General features: G+C 43.7%; 1 protein-coding gene and 1 long non-coding RNA gene across 2 annotated transcripts in view; both read left to right on the top strand.

The window, feature by feature from the left end:
• Window positions 1-14,702, top strand: part of LOC115168647 (uncharacterized) — a 50,525-nt gene extending 35,823 nt beyond the window's left edge. Inside the window, exon 2 of the long non-coding RNA XR_003870717.1 lies at window positions 14,623-14,702. This is a non-coding gene — a long non-coding RNA (uncharacterized LOC115168647). The remainder of the gene's footprint in view (window positions 1-14,622) is intronic.
• A 208-nt stretch (window positions 14,703-14,910) lies between these two features.
• LOC115168646 (zinc finger protein PLAGL2-like) lies at window positions 14,911-17,535 on the top strand. The gene is made up of 2 exons (XM_029724102.1): window positions 14,911-15,478; window positions 15,658-17,535. The coding sequence occupies exons 1-2, from the start codon at window positions 15,183-15,185 to the stop codon at window positions 17,135-17,137; spliced, it is 1,776 nt and encodes a 591-aa protein (XP_029579962.1). The 5' UTR covers window positions 14,911-15,182; the 3' UTR covers window positions 17,138-17,535.
• Window positions 17,536-18,517: the final 982 nt, after the last annotated feature.

Below are 18,517 nucleotides of genomic sequence, written 5' to 3'. Positions count from 1 at the left end.
GGACTTGTTTTACTGTGGATATAGATACTTTTGTACCTGTTTCCTCCAGCATCTTCACAAGGTCCGTTGCTGTTGTTCTGGGATTGATTTGGACTTTTCGCACCAAAGTACATTCATCTCTAGGAGACAGAATGTGTCTCCTTCATGAGCGGTATGACGGCTGCGTGGTCCCATGGTGTTTATACTTGCGTACTAATGTTTGTACAGATGAACGTGGTACCTTCAGGCATTTGGAAATTGCTCCCAAGGATGAACCAGACTTGTGGAGGTCTACAATTTCTTTTCTAAGGTCTTGGCTGATTTCTTTTGATTTTCCAATGATGTCAAGCAAAGAGGCACTGAGTTTGAAGGTTGGCCTTGAAATATATCCACAGGTACACCTCCAATTGACTCAAATGATGTCAATTAGCCTATCAGAAGCTTCTAAAGGCATGACATAATTTTCTGGAATTTTCCAAGCTGTTTAAAGGCACAGTCAACTTAGTGTATGTAAACTTCTGACCCACTGGAATTGTGATACAGTGAATGATAAGTGAAATAATCTGTCTGTAAACAATTGTTGTAAAAATTACCTGTGTCATGCACAAAGTAGATGTCCAAACTGACTTGCCAAAACTATAGTTTGTTAACAAGACATTTGTGGAGTGGTTGAAAAATGAGTTTTAATGACTCCAACCTAAGTGTATGTAAACTTCCGACTTCAACTGTATCTCTGATGGATAGGTCTATGATAAAGCAATGCTAATCAGAGCGTGAACAAAGAGGAGGGTGACCACAACAGTGCCCCTAAAACGCATCCGGCCCAATCACAACAGATGACGGGACAGAGAATAAACAGGGAGTTCTTAACGAGCCCACACTGATTTGTGGCTTTTTGGGTTGTCATGGTGATAGTAGGAGGAGAAGAGGGGCAGGGTGGGGTCTCTATTCCTCTCCTTTAATGAGAGGCTGGCTGGCTGGCTGGGTAGCTGGCTGGGTGGGTGGGTAGCTGGCTGGGTGGTGGGATGGGTAGATGGCTGGGTGGCTAGGTATCTGGGTAGCTGGTTGAGTGGCTGTGTAGCTGGGTGGCTGGCTGGGTAGCTGGGTAGCTGGCTGGGTGTCTGGGTAGCTGGCTGGGTCGCTGGCTGAGTGGCTGACTGAGTGGCTGGATGGCTGTCTGGCTGAGTGTCTGCCTGGATGGCTGGGTGTCTGTCTGGCTGAGTATCTGGTTGGCTGGCTGGCTGGTTGTCTGGCTGGCTGGGTGGGTGGGAATAAAATGCAGCTCCAAATGAAAAAAACATCTAAAAGCCAGAAAAGCTGTCTCAAGACCAAACTACTATTCATACACTGTAAACTTACAGTATGGCACCTCTTTGACTTACGCCATTCTCAAGCCTTCCGTGATAAAATAGAGTTGGTGTATGTTCTCTGTACGTGTGTGTGTGTTAGAGAAAAGCACGACCACCTCAGCGAGTCTCTGTGGTCTAAGACACGTTCTCAGAGTGAAGGAAGCAGCATGGACTCAGACTAAGCCCAACAGCCCAGGTGACCTCCCTCTATCATCACCGTTGCAGGATGTACACATAGACACACACAGTAGTAAATACAACACAGAGAGTAGTCAGAGGCAGAGAGTATACCCACTGCAAATCTCTTTGGTTACCTCAGATTTGTCAATGAGAGTTATTGTTATTGAAATGGTTCATTACTGTTTAGTGTGAAAATAAACATGTCTATGCTGGATTAACAAGAGTCTAGACAAAAATGGACAAAGATCACTTGGGAGATCACCATTGAGCAGTGAAAAGTGAACTGAGAGAGAGGTGTTCCTCTGTAACTGTCAGATGAGCCCCCACAACCACAGGGGCTATCTTTAGCCCAGGCAGAGCACAGTGTTGTTTGGCCACATCCCGACCCCGCTGCCTGGCCAGGCCCACTGACTTTAACTGCCGGGAAGGTGAGGGTTTGGCACAGAGTCGTCTTCAGGCTGTGTGTGTGTGTGTGTGTGTGTGTGTGTGTGTGTGTGTGTGTGTGTGTGTGTGTGTGTGTGTGTGTGTGTGTGTCTGTGTGTGTGTGTCTGTGTGTGTGTGTGAGAGAGAGAGAGACACTTTCAGAACTTGTTGGTCATTGTCATTGTTGCTGGTCATTGTTGCTGGTCATTGTTGCTGGTCACTGCTGTTGGTCATTGTTGTTGGTCACTGCATGGGTCATTGTTGTTGGTCACCATACTCTCTCTTTACAGTTGACTATGTGAGGAGCTCTGCTATTCCATGGAACACCTCCCCTTTCTACTCTCCTATTTGGTCCTGCCTGTTGATTGTCTCCCCTTCCTCCCCTGTCACACCTGGTCAATGTGGTCAATGTGGTTAGTAAAGCATGACTTGCCAATCTCCACTTTGGAGTCACTTGACTATCGCTAAGGACGAGTTCCACTAATGCATGTGACTCCCTCCCTCCCTGACCCTCCCCCACCCCCCCCAGCCTGCCTCCCTCCCTGCCTCTCTCCCCCCCGCAAGAGGCGTCATTACAGTTCCTGGTTCGATTCCAGGCTGTATCACATCTGGCCGTGATTGGGAGTCCCATAGGGCGGCACACAATTGACCCAGCATCGTCCAGGTTTGGCCGGGGTAAGCCGTCATTGTAAATAATAATTTGTTCTTAAATAAAGGTTACATTTAAAAAAATACCCCACCTGCCCCATCTATGTTTTTTCTACTTTTGCCTCCTCTCTGTGTCTCTGTCTGTCTGTCTTTCACTCACTCACTCTTACGCTATCTATCTGTCTAATTTCCTCTGAAAACTCTCACTCTTACGCTATCTATCTGTCTAATTTCCTCTGAAAACTCCCACTCTTACGCTACCTATCTGTCTAATTTCCTCTGAAAACTCCCACTCTTACGCTACCTATCTGTCTAATTTCCTCTGAAAACTCTCACTCTTACGCTATCTATCTGTCTAATTTCCTCTGAAAACTCCCACTCTTACGCTACCTATCTGTCTAATTTCCTCTGAAAACTCCCACTCTTACGCTACCTATCTGTCTAATTTCCTCTGAAAACTCCCACTCTTACGCTACCTATCTGTCTAATTTCCTCTGAAAACTCCCACTCTTACGCTACCTATCTGTCTAATTTCCTCTGAAAACTCCCACTCTTACGCTACCTATCTGTCTAATTTCCTCTGAAAACTCCCACTCTTACGCTATCTATCTGTCTAATTTCCTCTGAAAACTCCCACTCTTACGCTACCTATCTGTCTAATTTCCTCTGAAAACTCCCACTCTTACGCTACCTATCTGTCTAATTTCCTCTGAAAACTCCCACTCTTACGCTACCTATCTGTCTAATTTCCTCTGAAAACTCCCACTCTTACGCTATATATCTGTCTAATTTCCTCTGAAAACTCCCACTCTTACGCTATCTATCTGTCTAATTTCCTCTGAAAACTCCCACTCTTACGCTACCTATCTGTCTAATTTCCTCTGAAAACTCTCACTCTTACGCTATCTATCTGTCTAATTTCCTCTGAAAACTCCCACTGTTACGCTATCTATCTGTCTAATTTCCTCTGAAAACTCCCACTGTTACGCTATCTATCTGTCTAATTTCCTCTGAAAACTCCCACTCTTACGCTACCTATCTGTCTAATTTCCTCTGAAAACTCCCACTCTTACGCTATCTATCTGTCTAATTTCCTCTGAAAACTCCCACTCTTACGCTACCTATCTGTTTAATTTCCTCTGAAAACTCCCACTCTTACGCTACCTATCTGTCTAATTTCCTCTGAAAACTCCCACTCTTACGCTATCTATCTGTCTAATTTCCTCTGAAAACTCCCACTCTTACGCTATCTATCTGTCTAATTTCCTCTGAAAACTCCCACTCTTACGCTACCTATCTGTCTAATTTCCTCTGAAAACTCTCACTCTTACGCTATCTATCTGTCTAATTTCCTCTGAAAACTCCCACTGTTACGCTATCTATCTGTCTAATTTCCTCTGAAAACTCCCACTCTTACGCTATCTATCTGTCTAATTTCCTCTGAAAACTCCCACTCTTACGCTATCTATCTGTCTAATTTCCTCTGAAAACTCCCACTCTTACGCTACCTATCTGTCTAATTTCCTCTGAAAACTCTCACTCTTACGCTATCTATCTGTCTAATTTCCTCTGAAAACTCCCACTGTTACGCTATCTATCTGTCTAATTTCCTCTGAAAACTCCCACTCTTACGCTATCTATCTGTCTAATTTCCTCTGAAAACTCCCACTCTTACGCTATCTATCTGTCTAATTTCCTCTGAAAACTCCCACTGTGACATTCCCTCTTGTACTTTCCATCTAGTCAGACATGCCATACTGGCGTGAACTTTCATAATATTCTCTGATCATCCAAAAAGGAAGTTACAATTTCAAAAGGTGAATAAATACTAACAACTAAATATTCACACAAAGTGACACTGATATAACTAGCAAGAAATATGAGGGTTTGTTTGTGTATTTATGTATCTGTCACAATATTTGTGTTGTCAGTGTTTTGCCAACCCCTCCTCCTCTCCCTTGGCGAGTGAGGCTCAGGACGCTGAACTCAGTTTCTATATTCTATATTTATCTCAGTGGTTTAGTTGAACAGGTTCTATAGCCTCAGGCCCTCTGCCCTCTCTGCTCTCAGGCCTAGTGTTGCCTAGCACCCCACATTTCACCAGCGGTAACAACTCTCGTGACTGTACTCTGGGGTGGAGGTGGGGAAGTGAGAGGGTTAAAATCACTCCACACACAGGAGACACAAGCAGTGTACAAGATGACCCCTGACCCCGCAGGAAGGGAATGTGGAAGCTCTTTCATCTCAGGTGGACAGTTGGAAAGTGGAAGATAATTTCTGTTCTAGGTTTAGATTAGAGAGTTGCAATGTGAAAGTGTTTACTCAGAGTCTTGTTAAATGACATGCTGCCATCCATGTAGTTCTCTGTCAGGGGTTTTTGGGCACATCTATGATGACCTGTTATGTACTAGACTCACCATGCACTTTTGCAATCTCAGTAGATTCGATTTTTTTTGTCTGCACTGCAAACACTCAGCACTGACAATCGTCAGCATGGACTGTAGTTTACTGTGCCCCTGGGTAGGCTATGCTACCACATGATGAAATCATTATCCATGGGCTTATTATTTCTAGACGTTCCCAGTGATTACACAGTACCATTTCGGAAATGGGTACCATGTCCATTCTCTGGGACGTAAAGCATTGAGTGCGGTGTCTCACTCTGCTTTGCTATGGCTATGTGGACTACTATACTGTCTACTATGCTGACTACTATGTTGACTACTATGTTGACTGTTATACTGACTACTATACTGTCTACTATGTTGACTACTATGTTGACTACTATACTGACTACTATGTTGACTGTTATACTGACTACTATACTGTCTACTATGCTGACTACTATGTTGACTGTTATACTGACTACTATACTGTCTACTATGCTGACTACTATGTTGACTACTATGTTGACTACTATACTGACTACTATACTGTCTACTATGTTGACTACTATGTTGACTGTTATACTGACTACTATACTGTCTACTATGCTGACTACTATGTTGACTGTTATACTGACTACTATACTGTCTACTATGCTGACTACTATGTTGACTACTATGTTGACTACTATACTGACTACTATACTGTCTACTATGTTGACTACTATGTTGACTGTTATACTGACTACTATACTGACTACTATGTTGACTACTATGTTGACTGTTATACTGACTACTATACTGTCTACTATGTTGACTACTATGTTGACTACTATACTGACTACTATGTTGACTGTTATACTGACTACTATACTGTCTACTATGCTGACTACTATGTTGACTGTTATACTGACTACTAAGTTGACTACTATGTTGACTGTTATACTGACTACTATACTGTCTACTATGTTGACTACTATACTGACTACTATACTGTCTACTATGTTGACTACTATGTTGACTGTTATACTGACTACTATACTGACTACTATGTTGACTACTATGTTGACTGTTATACTGACTACTATACTGTCTACTATGTTGACTACTATACTGACTACTATACTGTCTACTATGTTGACTACTATGTTGACTGTTATACTGACTACTATACTGACTACTATGTTGACTACTATGTTGACTGTTATACTGACTACTATACTGACTACTATGTTGACTACTATACTGACTACTATACTGTCTACTATGCTGACTACTATGTTGACTACTATACTGACTACTATGTTGACTACTATACTGTCTACTATGTTGACTACTATGTTGACTGTTATACTGACTACTATACTGACTACTATGTTGACTACTATGTTGACTGTTATACTGACTACTATACTGTCTACTATGCTGACTACTATGCTGACTACTATACTGACTACTATGTTGACTACTATACTGACTACTATGTTGACTACTATACTGTCTACTATGTTGACTACTATGCTGACTACTATACTGACTACTATGTTGACTACTATACTGAATATTATGTTGACTACTATGTTGACTACTATACTGACTACTAAGTTGACTGCTATGCTGACTACTATACTGAATATTATGTTGACTACTATGTTGACTACTATGTTGACTACTATACTGACTACTATACTGACTACTAAGTTGACTGCTATGTTGACTACTATACTGACTACTATGTTGACTACTATGTTGACTACTATACTGACTACTAAGTTGACTACTATACTGACTACTAAGTTGACTGCTATGTTGACTACTATACTGACTACTATGTTGACTACTATACTGAATATTATGTTGACTACTATGTTGACTACTATACTGACTACTATGTTGACTACTATACTGAATATTATGTTGACTACTATACTGAATATTATGTTGACTACTAAGTTGACTACTAAGTTGACTACTATGTTGACTACTATACTGACTACTATGCTGACTACTATGTTAACTACTATACTGACTACTATGTTGACTACTATGTTGACTACAATACTGACTACTACGCTGACTACTATACTGACTGCTATGTTGACTACTATGTTGACTACTATACTGACTACTATGTTGACTACTATACTGACTACTATGTTGACTACTATACTGACTACTACATTGACTACTATGCTGACTACTATACTGACTACTATGTTGACTACTATGTTGACTACTATACTGAATATTATGTTGACTACTATGTTGACTACTATGTTGACTACTATACTGACTACTATGTTGACTACTATGTTGACTACTATGTTGACTACTATGCTGACTACTATACTGACTACTATACTGACTACTATGCTGAATATTATGTTGACTACTAAGTTGACTACTATACTGACTACTATGCTGACTACTATACTGACTACTATGTTGACTACTATGCTGAGTACTATACTGACTACTATGTTGACTACTATACTGACTACTATGCTGACTACTAAGTTGACTACTATGCTGACTACTATGTTGACTACTATGTTGACTACTATGCTGAATACTTTACTGACTACTAAGTTGACTACTATGCTGACTACTATGTTGACTACTATGTTGACTACTATACTGACTACTATGTTGACTACTATACTGAATATTATGTTGACTACTATGTTGACTACTATGCTGACTACTATGCTGACTACTATGTTGACTACTATGTTGACTACTATGCTGACTACTATGTTGACTACTATGTTGACTACTATGCTGACTACTATGCTGACTACTATGCTGACTACTATGCTGACTACTATGTTGACTACTATGCTGACTACTATGCTGACTACTAAGCTGACTACTTGTACTTGGAAGGTTAAGTGGTTGAGAGACCGGAGCCATTTTGGTGCTTGTCGTGCTTGAACATGAATGTTCCGTCCAGGGGGCATCTGGTGTCCATACCCTGGTCCCTGCCGAGGCGTGCGAGGCACTGAGCGTGATGGATCAGGGGAATGGGGGGACAAACAAAGACAAAGAACAAAGACCAAGAAAGGACATTAAAGCTGGACTCTGTAGTTGGTGAAACTGCCACGTCCATTTGGAACATTATAATAACAAAGAAGAAGCATCATAAAGGCATCAGAGGAATATAGCCTGTGTAGCCCATACACAATACACGTCTCAAAGGCCAGTAGGCCACACAGTATGAAGCTATTAGTTGATAAATGACGGAAAACAATCTGTATGGTTTTACTGCAAATACTCTGCTACTGTGTGGGCAGGTTATTAGAATGGGAAATTGTATATCATTGTAAGGAAATGGAATGAAGGGGTGGAGCTAGTTATGGTAGAGATGGAGAGAGTATGGGGATGCTGAGAAGAAAGATGATCTGCTGGGGTTCAGGAGGTTATCATGTTAGATGGTGTTTAGTTTCAGGAGGTTATCATGTTAGATGGTGGTTAGTTTCAGGAGGTTATCATGTTAGATGGTGTTTAGTTTCAGGAGGTTATCATGTTAGATGGTGGTTAGTTTCAGGAGGTTATCATGTTAGATGGTGGTTAGTTTCAGGAGGTTATCATGTTAGATGGTGTTTAGGTTCAGGAGGTTATCATGTTAGATGGTGTTTAGGTTCAGGAGGTTATCATGTTAGATGGTGGTTAGTTTCAGGAGGTTATCATGTTAGATGGTGGTTAGTTTCAGGAGGGTATCATGTTAGATGGTGTTTAGGTTCAGGAGGTTATCATGTTAGATGGTGTTTAGGTTCAGGAGGTTATCATATTAGATGGTGGGGTAGTTAGTTTCAGGAGGTTATCATGTTAGATGGTGTTTAGTTTCAGGAGGTTATCATGTTAGATGGTGTTTAGTTTCAGGAGGTTATCATGTTAGATGGTGTTTAGGTTCAGGAGGTTATCATATTAGATGGTGGGGTAGTTAGTTTCAGGAGGTTATCATGTTAGATGGTGGTTAGTTTCAGGAGGTTATCATGTTAGATGGTGTTTAGGTTCAGGAGGTTATCATATTAGATGGTGGGGTAGTTAGTTTCAGGAGGTTATCATGTTAGATGGTGGTTAGTTTCAGGAGGTTATCATGTTAGATGGTGGTTAGTTTCAGGAGGTTATCATGTTAGATGGTGTTTAGGTTCAGGAGGTTATCATGTTAGATGGTGTTTAGTTTCAGGAGGTTATCATGTTAGATGGTTGGGTGGTTAGTTTCAGGAGGTTATCATGTTAGATGGTGGGGTAGTTAGTTTCAGGAGGTTATCATGTTAGATGGTGGTTAGTTTCAGGAGGTTATCATGTTAGATGTGGTTAGTTTCAGGAGGTTATCATGTTAGATGGTGGGGTAGTTAGTTTCAGGAGGTTATCATGTTAGATGGTGTTTAGGTTCAGGAGGTTATCATGTTAGATGGTGTTTAGTTTCAGGAGGTTATCATGTTAGATGGTGGTTCGTTTCAGGAGGTTATCATGTTAGATGGTGGGGTAGTTAGTTTCAGGAGGTTATCATGTTAGATGGTGTTTAGGTTCAGGAGGTTATCATGTTAGATGGTGTTTAGTTTCAGGAGGTTATCATGTTAGATGGTGGTTAGTTTCAGGAGATTATCATGTTAGATGGTGGTTAGTTTCAGGAGGTTATCATGTTAGATGGTGGGGTGGTTCGTTTCAGGAGGTTATCATATTAGATGGTGGGGTGGTTAGTTTCAGGAGGTTATCATGCTAGATGGTGGTTAGTTTCAGGAGGTTATCATGTTAGATGGTGTTTAGTTTCAGGAGGTTATCATGTTAGATGGTGGGGTGGTTAGTTTCAGGAGGTTATCATATTAGATGGTGGGGTGGTTAGTTTCAGGAGGTTATCATGTTAGATGGTGGTTAGTTTCAGGAGGTTGTCATGTTAGATGGTGTTTAGTTTCAGGAGGTTATCATGTTAGATGGTGGGGTGGTTAGTTTCAGGAGGTTATCATGTTAGGTGGTGGTTAGTTTCAGGAGGTTATCATGCTAGATGGTGGTTAGTTTCAGGAGGTTATCATGTTAGATGGTGTTTAGTTTCAGGAGGTTATCATGTTAGATGGTGGGGTGGTTAGTTTCAGGAGGTTATCATATTAGATGGTGGGGTGGTTAGTTTCAGGAAGTTGTCATGCTAGATGGTGGTTAGTTTCAGGAGGTTATCATGTTAGATGGTGGTTAGTTTCAGGAGGTTATCATGTTAGATGGTGGTTAGTTTCAGGAGGTTATCATGTTAGATGGTGGTTAGTTTCAGGAGGTTATCATGTTAGATGGTGGTTAGTTTCAGGAGGTTATCATGTTAGATGGTGGTTAGTTTCAGGAGGTTATCATGCTAGATGGTGGTTAGTTTCAGGAGGTTGTCATGCTAGATGGTGGGGTGGTTAGTTTCAGGAGGTTGTCATGCTAGATGGTGGTTAGTTTCATGAGGTTATCATGTTAGATGGTGGTTAGTTTCAGGAGGTTATCATGCTAGATGGTGGTTAGTTTCAGGAGGTTATCATGCTAGATGGTGGTTAGTTTCAGGAGGTTGTCATGCTAGATGGTGGGGTGGTTAGTTTCAGGAGGTTGTCATGCTAGATGGTGGTTAGTTTCAGGAGGTTATCATGTTAGATGGTGGTTAGTTTCAGGAGGTTATCATGTTAGATGGTGGGGTGGTTCTAAGTAGGGATTGATGGAAGTGTTGGTTACTGCTATACATTTGTTGGCCGATGAAGAGGTCTCATGTGAAATTATTCTGAAATTATTCAAATGTAACGGCACAGCAGAAACTAGTCTTTGTTGTTGAGTTTTGACGGGGGGCTGGTCCTGGTGTAGGTGTGTGATGTAGGAGGCGTTAGTTATTGGATGCTAGGCATGTAATGCCTAAGACCAGCGGGGCGGGGGTCATGGTGTGAGTGTAGTGTACGGCGTGTGATGCCGGCCAGGAATGTGCCTTGTGGTGCAGCTACACAATAGACCAGGACTCCCTGGGGCTGGTCAGTGGGAGGAGTCACCCCCCTGCACCCATCCTGCTGTGTGATGAGCTGTCAGCTCCTCTTAACCACATCTATACACACACACACACACACACACACACACACACACACACACACACACACACACACACAATGGCTCACACACACAATGGCTCACACACACTCTCTCTCTCTCGCTGTCTCTCTCTCTCTGTGCCTCTCTGTCTCTCTCTCTCTCTCTGTCTCTCTCTCTCTGTCTCTCTCCTCTCTCTCACACACTTCCACACACCATTCAGACCTGTATTCTCCTAATAACTCATTTACCCTCTCAGTCTGTCACAGAAACACACAGTGCACCTATCAACAGAGAGGAAGCAGTGTGAACTGTGTTAGTGTGTGTGTATGTCGTTTGTGAGTGTATGCACACACACTTGTGTATGCATATTTGTTGTTGCGCACATGTCTGTGTGTGTGTGTGTACATTCTTAGGTCATGTGACTAAAGCACAGCCAGGTGACAGTGTGGTTAGTAGGATCCAGGGTGACCTTGGACTTGACCTTGTGACTTAGCTGTGTGGGAGGAGAGGGGTCATAAAGGCCGACGAGGTGACTGAAAGACATGGTGCAACAGTGTTACTTCTGGGGTGTGAGAAATGTATGCCTGCTTGACTTGACTGTAAGTTGCTTTGGATAAAATCTTCTGCTTAATGGCATTTATTATTATTATTATCCTCTCTAGGGTATGTGGGACGAAATCGTCCCACCTACTCAACAGCCAGTGGGATCCTGTGGCGCGATATTCAAATACCTTAGAAATGCTATTACTTCACTTTCTCAAACATGTGACTATTTTACACCATTTTAAAGACAAGACTCTCGTTAATCTAACCACACTGTCCGATTTCAAAAAGGCTTTACAACGAAAGCAAAACATTAGATTATGTCAGCAAAGTACCCAGCCAGAAATAATCAGACACCCATTTTTCAAGCTAGCATATAATGTCACATAAACCCAAACCACAGCTAAATGCAGCACTAACCTTTGATGATCTTCATCAGATGACACTCCTAGGACATTATGTTATACAATACATGCATGTTTTGTTCAATCAAGTTCATATTTATATCAAAAACCAGCTTTTTACATTAGCATGTGACGTTCAGAACTAGCATACCCACCGCAAACTTCCGGTGAATTTACTAAATTACTCACGATAAACGTTCACAAAAAACATAACAATTATTTTAAGAATTATAGATACAGAACTCCTTTATGCAATCGCTATGTCCAATTTTAAAATAGCTTTTCGGCAAAAGCACATTTTGCAATATTCTGAGTAGATAGCTCGGCCATCACGGGCTAGCTATTTTGACACCCACCAAGTTTGGCACTCACCAAACTCAGATTTACAATAAGAAAAATTGGATTACCTTTGCTGTTCTTCGTCAGAATGCACTCCCAGGACTTCTACTTCAATAAAAAATGTTGGTTTGGTTCAAAATAATCCATAGTTATGTTCAAATATCCTCTGTTTTGTTCGTGCGTTCAAGACACTATCCGAAGGGTAACGAAGGGTGACGCGCCCGGTGCGTATCGTGACAAATAAATTCTAAATATTCCATTACCGTACTTCGAAGCATGTCAACCGCTGTTTAAAATCAATTTTTATGCGATTTTTCTCGTAAAAAAGCGATAATATTCCGACCGGGAAACCCTGTTTTCGTTCAAAGACTGAAAATCTAAAATGGACTCTTCACGTGCAAGCGCGCCCCCGTCTCATTGTTCTCAGATCGACCACTTACCAGATGCGCTACCGTTTTTCAGCCATGGCCTGCAAAGTCATCATTCAATGTTCTGCCGCCTTCTGAGAGCCTATGGGAGCCGTAGGAAGTGTCATGTTACAGCAGAGATCCTCAGTTTTCAATAAAGAGAGTGTAGAAGGCCAAGAAATGGTCAGAGAGGGCACTTCCTGTACAGAATCTTCTCAGGTTTTTGCCTGCCATATGAGTTCTGTTATACTCACAGACACCATTCAAACAGTTTTAGAAACTTTAGGGTGTTTTCTATCCAAATCAAACATTTATATGCATATTCTAGTTTCTGGGCAGTAGTAATAACCAGATTAAATCGGGTACATTTTTTATCCGGCCGTGTAAATACTGCCCCCTACCCTAGAGAGGTTATGATGTTATTATTCTGTTTGTTATTATTATTGTTATTATTGTTTTTATTATTATTGTTATTATTATTATTGTTATTATTGTAATTATTGTTATTATTATTATTATTATGATTGTTAATATTGTAATTATTGTTTTTATTATTATTATTATTATCATTATTGTTATTATTGTAATTATTGTTGTTATTATTATTATTAATAATAATGCATAGTCACTCCGCCCCTACCTACATGTACAAATTACCTCAACTAGCCTGTACCCCTGCACACTGACTCAGTACCGGTGCCCCCTGTATATAGCCACGTTATTCTTATTGTTATTGTGTTACTTTGTATTATTACTTTTTATTTTAGCCTACTTGGTAAATATTTTCTTCTTCTTGAACTACACTGTTGGTTAAGGGCTTGTAAGTAAGCATTTCATGGTAAAGTCTACACTTGTTGTATTCGGCGCATGTGGCAAATACAATTTGATTATTATTATCATTATTATTATATAGCACTCAGAAATTAAACTTTATCCAGAAATATAACTACAGAAGTCTAATATCCCTCACAAACAGATTTCCATTTTAAACTGACCAAATTAGACCAGTGTTGTTCTCATGTAAAGTTTGCTTTGCCAGGACTTTTACAGTAGTTTGAGGACTCTGTTGAATTAGGCAGCTGACAGGTACCGAAGCAGCAGGTTTTAGGAAGCGCTCGTTTATGGCCTAAACACCTTAGGGGCTTGGTGTGGTTCACTGTTTTCTGTAGGATTATGTGAGCCTTTTATCCTGTTTCATAACATGTACATGCATGTACGCACGCACGCACGCGCACACACACACACACACACACACACACACACACACACAATGCCTGCTTTGTGCACCTTACATTCATTTTCTTGTTTAAGCCACACAACATGATAAGGACATGTAAAATATATTATATAGATGATGATGTGGCAGATGCTCAGTGGATAAGACATACATAGATGAATACTGTGATGAGTGGAATGACTGAATGACTCAAACTGGAAATGAACAGTCTTTTAAAAGACATTCCTATTAGTCACTTTGCAGTTGTGTACCTCTATGTCACATTGTCCTTTAGTGCCCCCTACTGCCCAACTGGTGTTTGGACTGGAAGTCTGTAACCATCAGAACTTCCCAAGTCAAGATTTCATAGCAGAAAAACGACATCAGTCCATAGGCTCAGATCTAGGCCTGGATTCAATTCGTATCACAAAAGTATCACGGAAAATCTGTGTTATAGCTAGAATGAAATTAAAATGAAATGTTCCCGTGTTCACGGAGACTGCATTCAGGGTAAAGGTTGAATATGTCGGCTCAATTGGACATTTATTTGTTTACTCTAATCTTCTGCGATACGGATTGAATCCAGTCTCTGGTCAGGAATATTCTTTATTGGCTCATTGGCTAAAATGTATTTGTGGCAAAATTCACGAATAAACTTCAATAAGAAAAACAGGATTTACTAATGTCTCGCTTTTCTTTCCTTTACAGGGGAATAAAGATGCAGAGCAGCATTTCCTACTCACCTCCAACCATAGCTGTTGGGACTGGGTGAGAGAAAGAGAGAGAAAGAGAGAAGGAGAGAGAGAGAGCGGGAGAGAGGGAGAGAGAGAGGGAGAGAGAGGGAGAGAGAGGGAGAGGGAGAGAGAAAGAGAGAGAGGGAGAGAGAGGGAGAGAGAAAGAGAGAGAAAGAGAGAGAGGGAGAGAGAGGGAGAGGGAGAGAGAAAGAGAGAGAGGGAGGGAGGGAGAGAGAGGGAGAGGGAGAGAGAAAGCGAGAGAGGGAGAGAGAGAGGGAGAGAGTGAAAAAAAGGAGCTCCACAGACAGAAGGACCAGTTCTCACATAGTAAACAAGTACACAAATACTTGTGTTTTTCAGCAGACATTGACAACAACAGCACTATCTAGACCGTAGTCCCCCCCCCCCCTCTACGGCCTACCCGGCCCCGCCTGGAGCCACGCCCTTCACTGCACCCCACCACTGCCCACGTAGCGCCTGGAAGGCAGGGGAGCCACGGCCGGGATTTCATGGCAACAGCACCCTAGGGCTGCCATGGCAGCTGCTGCCGCCGATGCCCCACGCCATATTACCGCACTGACGCAGGAGGACGAGGAAGGAAGAGCCGCTGCCAAGCTGTACGGAGGCACTACCCTGCCACGAACAGAGAGAGAGAGGGAACGAGAGAGGGGAGAGCGAGCCAGCGGGAACGAGTGTTTGGTGTGTGGGACTTTGTTTGGTTCCCAGGATAAACTTCGGCTTCACGCTTTCTGTCACACGGGAGAGAAACCCTTCCACTGCTCTCAGCCACACTGCCCTAAGGCCTTCAGCTCCAAATATAAACTGTTCAGGTAAAACATCACTCCACCAAGAGTTTTTAAACTCTTAACATTTCCTCTAAAACATTTTCACAGACTAACTTGTATCATAATGTACTCTCTCTTTCTCTCTCTCTTTCTTTCTTTCTCTCGCTCTCTATCTCTCTCACTCTCCCTCACTCTCCCTCTCTCCCTTTCTCGTCGTTATCCAGGCATATGGCCACACACTCGCCACAGAAAACTCATCAGTGCTCGTTCTGCGAGAAAATGTTTCACCGCAAAGATCACCTGAAGAACCACCTGCAGACCCATGACCCCAACAAAGAGGCCTTCAAGTGTGAGGAATGTGGCAAGCACTACAACACCAAGCTGGGCTACAAGCGTCATGTGGCCATGCATTCAGCCACGGCTGGAGACCTCACCTGTAAGGTGTGCCTGCAGAGCTACGAGACTACCCCTGCCCTGCTGGAGCATCTCAAGAGCCACTCGGGCAAGTCCTCCGGAGGTGCCAAGGAGAAGAAGCACCCGTGTGACCACTGTGACCGCCGCTTCTACACACGGAAGGACGTGCGTCGCCACATGGTGGTCCACACCGGCAGAAAGGACTTCCTGTGTCAGTACTGCGCCCAGCGCTTCGGCAGGAAGGACCACCTGACGCGGCATGTGAAGAAGAGCCACTCTCAGGAGCTGCTGAAGATAAAGACGGAGCCTCCGGACATGCTAGGCCTGCTGGGCTCTGGCTCCTCCCCCTGCACTGTCAAAGAGGAGCTCAACCCCATGATGTGCAGCATGGGTTCTGACAAAGACCCCATGCTGGTCAAGCCGTTCCCCAGCGGCACCTCCTTCCCCATGGGCATGTACAACTCCCACCACCTCCAGACCATGTCCAACCCTGGGGTGGGCCACCACCACTCTCTGATGCCCGGCTCCCTGTCCGCTGCCATGGGGATGGGCTGTCACATGGAGCCCCCCATCCACCACCCCCATCACCCGCACCACCACCACCACCACCACTACCATCACCACCACATCCAACACTCCCCCCCGCTGCCCCACCTGCAGCAGCCCCAACACCAGCAGCAACAGCAAGCCCAGCCGCCGCCCAAGTACCAGCTGGGATCTACCTCATACCTGCTGGACAAGCCCCTCAAAGTGGAGATGGAGAGCTTTCTCATGGATCTGCAGAGTGGGCTGCCGGGCCACCACTCAGGCGATCATCATCATGCTGCTTCCTCGCCCCCCAAGGAGGGACTAGAGCACCCCTCAGGCCTGACAGACGAGCTGTGTGGTGACCCCCTCCTGTCCAAGAGCCCTGCGGTCATCGCTGAGGCTCTGTGCGCTGCTAACATGGACTTCTCTCACCTGCTGGGCTTCCTGCCCCTCAACCTGCCCCCCAACCTGCCCCCTTACAACGCCCCCATGAGCACAGCAGGGCTAGTCATGAGCTACACCTCGTCTACCCCTGCCTCCTCCTCTTCCTCCTCTTCGTCATCCTCATCCTTGCATGCTGCCGAGCCCCACGCCGCTGCCACAGCTGCAGCCGCACCTCTTACCTCTTTGCAACCTCAACCTCAGGAGCAGCATGGCTCCAGTGGGGGCCTGGGTCTAGGGCCCCTGCACCCTCTCCCGCCAGTGTTTAGCTCCAGCCTCAGCACGACCACCCTGCCTCGCTTTCACCAGGCCTTCCAATGAGGGGTCACCAGGCCCGGCCCGGTCCCTACGCCTTCATCCTCAGCTCACTGCCTGGGCGCCCAAGGTCCAAGGGGCCTCCTGCTGGCCGCAAGGACGGTGATAAAAACACATGAACACTTAGATGCCTTAATTGAATCACACGAAAGCTTTTGATTGAGCCTTAGAGAAAACTGAACCCTTTATTGAAACAAAAGGGAAAAGATGAGACATTTTAAAACAAAACTTTCTTTCTATCCTTTAGTTATAACCTCTCCCACCAACCTATCTCCCTGATCTATGATCACCTCTCCCACCAACCTATCTCCCTCATCCATGATCCCCTCTCCCTTTATTATGTAGGTAGTAGGCAGCATCAGTAGGCCTGAAGGCATGGTACTGCTACTTAATAAGTAATAATATTAGGAAAAAAATCAAAGATTAATTTTAGAGAAGATGTTTTGAAGTGGATGAAATATAATTTTCTTGCTTTTCCAAATGTGACTGAACATGCTAGATTATCTCTCCTATGAGTGTAAAGGTCTGAACCACCTGCCCAGAAACACACCCTGTCTGTCATCATCACCGTCAGGGGGAAAACACACCCTGTCTGTCATCATCACCGTCAGAGGGAAAACACACCCTGTCTGTCATCATCACCATCAGCGGGGAAACACACCCTGTCTGTCATCATCACCGTCAGGGGGTAAACACACCCTGTCTGTCATCATCACCGTCAGAGGGAAAACACACCCTGTCTGTCATCATCACCATCAGGGGAAAACACACCCTGTCTGTCATCATCACCGTCAGGGGAAACACACTCTGTCTGTCATCATCACCGTCAGGGGAAAATACACCCTGTCTGTCATCATCACCGTCAGGGGAAAACACACCCTGTCTGTCATCATCACCGTCAGGGGAAAACACACCCTGTCTGTCATCATCACCGTCAGGGGAAAACACACCCTGTCTGTCATCATCACCGTCAGAGGAAAATACACCCTGTCTGTCATCATCACCGTCAGGGGAAAACACACCCTGTCTGTCATCATCACCGTCAGGGGAAAACACACCCTGTCTGTCATCATCACCGTCAGGGGAAACACACCCTGTCTGTCATCATCACCGTCAGGGGAAAACACACCCTGTCTGTCATCATCACCGTCAGGGGAAAACACACCCTGTCTGTCATCATCACCGTCAGGGGCAAACACAGCCTGTCTGTCATCACCGTCAGGGGAAAACACAGCCTGTCTGTCATCATCACCGTCAGGGGGAAAACACACCCTGTCTGTCATCATCACCGTCAGGGGAAACACACCCTGTCTGTCATCATCACCGTCAGGGGAAAACACAGCCTGTCTGTCATCATCACCGTCAGGGGAAAACACACCCTGTCTG

This window comes from Salmo trutta, chromosome 30, assembly GCF_901001165.1.
Source record: "Salmo trutta chromosome 30, fSalTru1.1, whole genome shotgun sequence".
Lineage (NCBI taxonomy): Eukaryota > Metazoa > Chordata > Actinopteri > Salmoniformes > Salmonidae > Salmo > Salmo trutta.
This window is presented reverse-complemented; position numbering and strand designations above follow the sequence as displayed.